Source organism: Xiphophorus maculatus, chromosome 2, assembly GCF_002775205.1.
Source record: "Xiphophorus maculatus strain JP 163 A chromosome 2, X_maculatus-5.0-male, whole genome shotgun sequence".
NCBI classification, from domain to species: Eukaryota; Metazoa; Chordata; class Actinopteri; order Cyprinodontiformes; family Poeciliidae; genus Xiphophorus; species Xiphophorus maculatus.
The window spans coordinates 11,391,475-11,400,304 of record NC_036444.1 but is presented as its reverse complement, the minus strand read 5'-3'; the positions used below and the strand labels follow the sequence as shown (position 1 = coordinate 11,400,304).

Here is an 8,830-nt window from a genome sequence, read left to right as displayed (position 1 = left end):
GTATTTTCCCTTTTTGTAAGTAAAAACCAAATCAACCTTAATATCACGCAAACTGCCATTTAGAGATGGAGTATCTTGGACACTCACCAGTCCATCACAGGACAGCAGAGTGACTAAATGACCTATCATACATATTTTTAGATTGTGCAGGAAGACAGAGTACATGGATATAGCCCACACATCCTTAAGATGATTTTTTTTTTTTTTAACTCTGGTAGTAAAAAAAAAACTCTGGGTAATAACTGTTTTGGATTGACCCAATTGGCCCAGATCAGTTTAAGCACTACCATTTTTTCATAGCTCAATGTATTTACTATAATTGCCATTAAAAACAAACAAACAAAACAACTATCTTATGTGATTTTTGTCACAATACAAACAATAAACATATGGATAACTAATTTATTTGATTAGATTGTTACGATATAGTCAGTAATTAATAGAATAGAGTACTCATTTGTCCATTTTTTAAAACGAAAGATATAGGTAACGTTTCTGTTGTTACAATGGAAAAAATATATTATATTATATTATATTATATTATATTATATTATATTATATTATATTATATTTTTTAACTTGTCAGCAGGAACTTCTTGCACCTACAGGGTGCGTCCTTGCTCTGGATTGCTGTCATGTCTTCGTGCGTAATGACGCATCCGCCTCCAAGCGCCACCCCTACCGCCTGTCACATCTGGATCTGGCTCCTCTCATCAGCACCACTCAGTGCAGTAGGAGTGAGTCGGAGTGAGGGAGGGAGGGAAACGACCGGAGAAGAGGAGACTGGCTCGGTCGGTACAGCTACATCTACAACCGAGTAGAACCAAGAGAAGAGCGGAAGGGCATTCACACCTTCTCATCCGCACACAAGAATATCTCCATCTCCTGTGTCCCTCCATCTGTCAGTCCAGCTTTTTTTTGTCTCTCTCTTCCTTCCACTTATCTCGGATATTATGAGCTCCAGCTTGCTAGAAAACCCGGTGCAGGCGATTCTGTACCTCCGGGAGCTCACCACGATCGTGCAGAACCAGCAGAGTCTCATCCAGACCCAGCGCGCACGGATAGAGGAGCTGGACAGGCGGGTGGACGAGCTCATCGGCGAGAACAGGCACCTGCGGGACGTCAGGGTGCAACAGCAGCTCCCTTACCTTCACCATCATCCCCATCATGCTCTCCCGGACGCCAGTTGCCTTCACCATCACCACTACCCGCAGGATCCCCAGCTCAAGACTACGACGGGGTCTCTGCCAGAACATGCGGCAACACCAGCGCAGGTTGAGGTGTCTCCTGGCGTCCAGCCCCCGCCTGCCCAACCTATGGACCCGGGGGACATGCAGTTGGTCCCAGCGGACCCCTCTACGATTTCCCCCATTGAGAGTGAGTCGGAAAACGGTGGAAGTTGCCCCAGTTGCAAATCCTTGGTTCCGATGACCCCAACAACTCTTTGTCGATCCCTGACCCTGTCAAGGCAATCCGAGTAAGTAAACAATATGGTTGTTTGCGTGTGTCGCGCCTGTTTCAGCGGGGATCAGGTGTTTATCAACAGGCCCAAATGCAGGTATTTAAACTTTAAACCGCCTGCTTTCTTGAGTTCTCTAAAGAGAATGTGTTTTTTGCGTGGGGCAATTTGTGTGTGTGCGACATCCGCTTTAAACTATGCAACCAGGAGCGTGCGTGCATGCACGTGCACGCCGAATTGAGAGGCGTTTAATTAACAGAGGTTTCCTTTTCTCGGCTGTGTATCGATCAAGGACTGCACCACGAAGAGGAAATATGTGGATTATTTAAATGAGAAACTGGATCACGAGCACTGAATCATTACATAACAAATAGCTGTAGGCCTTTACGCGTGCGCGCGTGCGTGTTTATGTGCATGCCAGCATCTGTGTGTGCGTGTCTTTGCCAAACGAGTAGTCACTGTCAGTTTGAGACATGAGCGCAGGGTGATGAGACACCTCCAGTCACCACTGTCCGCGGTATTGCTGCCTCTACATTAATTACATCACGGGATCTGGGAACTCTCACGGGATCTTGGGGGGGAGGGGGGCCGGGTTCTCTGATGTTGCTGAGACACATGTTCACATCAATACACACACACAACCCCATCTTTCCTGGCACCAGAGCATCATCTAATGAGATAAAACCATGTTTCTATGCTCTCTTTTACTGCTGGTCTCCCCTCAGTGGGGACCCTGATTGGTCTCTGTGGGACAAGACCCCCACTGAGGGAAACCAAAATCCTGTCAGTTGTTTTGTGTGAGGGGACAAGCTTTAGAAAGGAGTTAGCGATTTTATGTGCTTGTTCACTACTGCACCTCTCAAATTGTTCTAATTCTCTGTAATCCATGCCTGCACCATGAGTTGTGTATTGTTCAGCAGTGGTTTCCGGAATTAGAGTCAGGACTCCGCTATGCCAAAAAACACTAAGTGGCAGATCTTTAGATGATAATCAAACTTATATAGACAAGTAACATTTTTTTGTGCTGCTTCTGGCAAAGATGTGTAACAAGCTTTATCAATAAATTTATAATTTTAGCAGCAGCATGGGGCTCTTCCACAACAGAGTAGAACCAAAACTTTAGAAATATTCAACCTTTAACCTCAGCTAGTGTAAAATATACACCAAAAACTAGTCTTCAACAATACTTCCAATGCGATAATTATTGGCACCCATACTACTTTTATAGCTTCCTCTAAGTAGGCAAAAGAACACATCTTAGTTTATCATATGATGTTTAGAGAGAGAGGAGGATATTTTACCTTTCCTCCTTGCACAATCACTCTAGGTCATCCACAAACCTATTTCCTCTCTCTTGCTTCCTTCTCTTCAGCTCACCCCAGATGTTTTCTGTAAAAATTAAGTTTGTGGACAGATCATGGCTAACTTTGTCTCCAGCATTTCTTCTTTGATTTGATAATATGTTTTGGACTGTTTTCCTCTGAAAAAACCCATTGGCAACCTGTTGTTTGCAAAAGGCCACAAGTTTTTCTATTGTGAAACTCCCAGTATCTGAATGTGATCTTGTTATCTTTCAGAGACTGGGTTCCCTGCGTCTTTTGAAATGAAGCAAGCCCATAGAATCATTTCTTCTCCACCATACCCAATTGTGGCCAGGAGATATTTGTTTCATGTCAGACTCACCTTGATTGTGTGTTGCAGAAGAGCTCAGGGTTACTTTCATCTAAAGCACACAAATCGAGTTAAGTACAAGTTGCCAATTACGAGTTTTCTATACCTTTTATGCACGTGAAGTGCAGCAGGACAGGGAGACAATATTATGTGCTTTCTGCAAGGCTGCATTGAATTTACCACCTACTCCGCATGCAGAATCTCAGATAGTTGCTTGCATTTTAGCTGGTGGGTGGCAGAAAGAGGGGCTTGTCATTTGTACAAGAACCACCACTGAGTTCAGATTTTCCAGTACGAAGATAAGAACAATGGCCAAGTCTGAGTTTAACCCCACATTCTGTAAACTTGAATCATTTTGCAACAAAGTACATATCTATGGTTTACATTTTCTTTAGTGTACACCATCAGGTAAGGGCCGGAGATGGAGGCAGTGGGGTTCCTTTCACCTTGGCGTCCTTGCCCGCTGTATTCTGCTGCAGATGACTGAGGATCAGATCTGTTATTCCTGTTGTCAGTTTGTCTCAGCATGTTCCTCTTGCAACTCCTGTATGTCAGTGAGCTTTCGTGCATAACCCTATGTAGGAGCATGCCTCGCACATCTTACTGTATCTATTTATTTGATATTTTCTGTCTCTATAGATTGTAGTGTTTTGCAGCGTTACTAAAGGATGACATGCAGAGTGGTGAGCAGCGTTCAGGCTTGGCAGTGAGCGCGCTTTGCATCTTTGTCAGTGTTGTCAGCGCACGTGAGTGTGAGGAAAGGAGAGGAGACGCTCTCCTCTGCTTGGTCTGCTTTCCTCTCTCTATCACTCTTTTTTCTCTCTCTCTGTCTCTCTTTCTCTCTCTGTCTCTTTCCAGCTGAGCCTTCTATCTGCCCCACTTAGCCCATGGAGCGAACAGTAATCAGCCATTCTCAGGAGGGAAAAAAAGCAGAGAGATTGAAAGAGAGAAAGAGAAGGAGAGATGCATGCTCAGTCGTTGTCTTTGATGGATCCCTTGGAGGTGTCTACAAGAGAAAGCTTGAGGGTGATGTTAGGTTGGACCAGCACATCAGGAAGCAACTGATCCATTCATCCATCTCTCCATAAGAGAGAGATGGATGAATTAAGAATGAGTGAAGGGAGAGTTTGGGGGGGAGCTCACTACACAGGGAGTGAGACAGGTACAACAGGAGCCCAAACCCCAGGGAAGTGACATTTTTCAAAAGGGTGCGTGTGGGGCGTCTGTCTCCTCTGACTGCAATACCTACAAACAAGCAGTGTGGACAATGTAGGCTGTGGCAGCCTGTGGTACAGCAAAAAGGGCACATGAGCTTTTTTTCCCCAGTCCAAATAGAGCTAGTCTTTTTGCAACACTAATCTTTTTCTTTAACTTTCCCTGCTCTCTTTCCTTGACCCTCGCTGGTAAAAGCTTGGCAACAAAGCAACGCAGGAGAGTGATGAAGCAGAGAGGACAGGGCTTTGAGAGGGAGAGGACGTGGGCCAACAGCAGGATGCATGTAGTGTTAAAATATTCACCTGTTCTTTTTGTAAGCGTTCGAGTTGAATGTGCATAGGGGTGTGTATGTGTGTGTGTTTCTCATGCAGACAGATGGAGCCAGTGAAAGTGTGTGTGTTTTTCTTGTGTTCAGCTTAGCATTTTGAGAACAGCAGAAGCTGACTTCTGAACTTGTTTTTTTTCTCTCTCTAGTTTTATATTCAAACATGTCACAAAAGTACAGCATAACAGGACCTTTTAGTTTACTACTAAGGATTTGTTGAAAAGACATATGCGACTCACTCATATCTATTTCACGTGTCTTGCAAAATCTTTCACACCCCTTATATAACAACCCAACCGCCAGCTTTAATTAATTTTAGGTAAATTCTACAACCACAGTGCAGTCACTTTACTCTGATACTAATTAAAATCAAACAGAAATATTTACAATTAGTTCACTTGTGTGTAACTTCATTTAAGTATAAAAAACAGACTTGGCCGGGATTAATTTATGGAGAGGTATAGAGTAGAATTGGGTTACCAAACAATGCCCAAAGCTTTCAACATTTTAGTCCATTTCAATCAGTTATCTGAAAATGGAAAAGGTATGGCACAGCTGCAAACCTACCAAGACATGGCCATCCACCTAAACTATAGAGCTGCAAAGATCCACAACTCAGATTGACAAGTCAGCTATAGTTGTGCGCTCCAAATGAGCTGGTCCCGATGGAATAAAGCCTTAAGACGATGGACACAATCAATGAAGGAGACACTGCAAACATGCAGGATAATGTGGTCTGGTCAGATAAAAAGAGCATGAAACCGTTTTGATTAAAAGTATAACTTCTGGCAGAAAACTGATATTACGCATTTTCCTGACCAAATCAGCCCCACTGTGAAACATGGGGGTGGCAATGTCATTTCCTTGGGATGTTGGGGATTTTCTTTAGAGAGAGCAATGAACTTATCATTTTTGAGGGTAGAGGATCATCTGCCAATTGAAAAATGACTAACCATACAGCCAGAGCTACAATGAATGGCTTGGCTTAATCTGTCACATAAAAAATCCATTAGAATTCATATGGACATTTTTGCAAAGCGCTGTAGAACAAACCTGTAATAAATCTTAAACGGGACAAAGAAGCTAGATTGATTTCATGCTAAGGTAAGAAACGCTGCCCAGCAGCAGTTTTTAAAGCACATAAAATTAGAATTATCTCTTAAATCTGTATAGATACGACAAAGCATAAAAAATAATATGAATAAATCTTTGCAGCATCTTTTTTTATTTGCTTAGCTCTAGGTGGTCATTTGTTTTTGCACATTAACAATACTTCAGTCATTTATATTTTTACACCAATTAGCATATTGGTGACAGTCATATGGTATAGAATGTTGTTTTAGGAAGCTATGTGGATTTCTTGGCTACATTGTGTTTTCATAGGAAGAACGTTCAAGGATTTAAATGAGCTTTTTTTTTTTTTTGCTACCTGCAGCATTATTGCAGTATCTCTGGCATAAGTACCCTGTGTCTGCAGGGGTGGAGATAATAAGTAATCATGAGGTCTCTTGTGAGTTTCCACCTCATAGAGCAAAAGTGAGACTAGGTGCACAAATGAAGGAAAGAATAAAATATGCAAACCTCATTAACTTAATGTACCCTGTTTCTGCTGAAGAAGTAAGGGAAGAACAAAACCCAGAATACCTGTGGAAAAATAAAACTAGACATGCACAAGCTAAACTCTCATGAACTTTGACACATCTCTTTCCAAAATGAGCTGAGCAAACTTGCACCTAGGATCAAATAGCTCTTTGCGACAAAGAAACATCCACAAGAAACAAAGCAAGTATGCAGTAGTTCAAGAAAATTCTTTGACTGTTTCTATGTGCAGCAACACGGAGCTCAGTCCTTTATTTAAATTTGAACTAACACACTGACATGTTGGCACCCCTTAAAAGGTTTAAAAATAAAACCCATATACCACAGGGGTCTTTTTAGATGAAAGTCTCGGCTTCAAAAGAACTTCCAAATATACAGTACAAGGCCTGTTCTTTTTTAAGTGTCTTTACACAAAAGCGTCACACTGCAACATGTGAAGACAGCTGTCAAAATTGCACTTTAAAGAGAAAGAATCTATTTTTCCCCACAATGTCAAACTGTGAGGAACATATTTCCACACCAGTCACTAATGTGACAACTTCTTATAGGTTACATCATGCAACTTTACTATTAACACATCATCACCTCTCCAATTACTACCACATTTGCTGATTTGATTTGTTTGTGAGCAGTTAAAAAAAAGAGGAATTTGTTGTAAAATATTGCCCTGGGCAGGGATTGGCCGAGTATGGTGTTCACTGGCTTTCAGATCTGCAATGTGTAAAATGTTTCCAGAAAAAGTAAAAGTGTTCAGTCTTCGACTTGGTCTTGTTGTCTGGCTTGGCTACACAATTTTAATGCACTAAAAATGTTTTTGCACAATCTGGTCAATGGAAAATAGCAAACCTACAGTGCCTTGCAAAATTATTCAAATCACTTGACCCTTTCCCCGGTACACCAATACAACCACAAACTTCACAATGTTAATGTTTTATTTATGTGATAGACAAGCTGACGTAGTGGACAATGTGAAGAGGTACAAACATGAAACAGTTTATAGATGTTCTTACAAATAAAAATTTAAAATCTGCACACATATTCAGGCCCCTTCAGTAAATGATTTGTAAACATTTTTTCACTCCAGTTAAACTGGAAACCTTTAAGTTTGTCTCTCCCATTATTGCACATATAATAACTAAGCCCAGGAGTTTAATGCATTTATTTTAATTAATTAATTAATTACATACTAGATATTAGCCCATTAAAAGTTTTACACAGTGAATCACATTTTTATTACATATAAAAATGCTGGATGGAACCTTCAAAAAATAATCTGATGGGATGCTGGTAAAGAGTTTTCTGTTTACATCGGGCAAAAAGGAGTTGGTCTATCAGTGAAGCTATTAAAGCCTAAAATATCCTTTCAATTCAAAACATGTTGCAGCAAGCACAGATGCCCCCAACAGTACTGTCAGTGTCCTCAGTTCACACTTCTTTTAAAGTTTTTTTTTTGGCTCAGGCAGCCTTTATTTGAGCATGGTTAGACAGGAAAGTAGATAGCGAAAGAGGCGGAAGACATTCAGCAAAGGTCTTCTAGCCAGGACTTGAACCTTTGACGTCTGAATCGAGGATCAAGACCTCCATGTGGGTTGTGCTTTACCCCTGCGCCACAGGAGTCGCTGTGGTTTAGTTCACATTTCTAAACCAGTATTTTTTCAAGAAAGATACATGAAGGACAAGAGGTTGCTAAAACACTTGAAAGCAGAATGGGTATGATAGCACTTTCCTCTAATTTGGTTGAGTAACCTGAAAAACAGATTAAAACAAATATATTTGTTGTAGAGCTCATATGTCCATTCATCCAATAATTTAGCAGCAAAAATAGTTTTTGAATTGAATATGTTACATCTCTTTGCCTCTCCCCCATTAAGGCCACATTTGTTACAAATAGTTGCCCGGTTGGCAGATTTTCTCAACTGAATTGTTAATTTCTATATCTATGTCTATATCTATATCTCCTCCCTGAATAATCCTCTTGTCCAGTTTACTTGGGCGGTTTGCAGTGCCATTCTGTTTAAATTTTTCGTTTGAACAGTTCCTCCTGAGATTACTCCTAATTTGTGATATTGTTTTATAACTTAACACTTTAAACGTCTCCACAACTTTATCCCAATCTGTCCTTTGGTCTTCATGTTGCTGTTTGTTCTCTAACGTTCCCTATAATTTTCTGAGGCTTTCAGAGGACAACAGCATTTATGCAGATGTATTCTGTTATACAGGTGGTCTGACTTGGGTGACTTTTGAAGATGAACTGGTTTATATTTAGAGACATCAAGGAAAAGGTGACTGAATGCTAATATCAAACACCCTGTTCAGATCTAATTTGTCATAGAAAAACTGTCATTTTATTATCCACAATTGTTTAGGTAGAAAAAAAACTACATTGAAGTTCTTCATTGTAAAATAACAAAATGTAAAACATTTCTATTGCTATGACAATTTACAGATGGCACTGTGTTATTTAGCCTAACCTAGGAAATAATACCCAAAAGAGTAGCTGCATTGATTGTCCTTCCTTTGATTCCCCAATTTGACATAAAAAATATCATTGACAACATCTT

At 40.7% G+C, this 8,830-nt stretch overlaps 1 protein-coding gene across 2 annotated transcripts in view; it reads left to right on the top strand.

Moving 5' to 3' along the window:
• The first annotated feature begins 747 nt into the window (after positions 1 to 747).
• The window catches only part of LOC102223123 (IQ motif and SEC7 domain-containing protein 3-like), a 41,216-nt gene continuing 33,133 nt past the window's right edge, over positions 748 to 8,830 (top strand). For both annotated transcript variants that reach the window (XM_023351560.1, XM_014469850.2), the window contains exon 1: positions 748 to 1,477. In XM_023351560.1, coding sequence (XP_023207328.1) covers positions 954 to 1,477 — 524 coding nt within the window. In that variant the 5' untranslated portion in view covers positions 748 to 953. The remainder of the gene's footprint in view (positions 1,478 to 8,830) is intronic.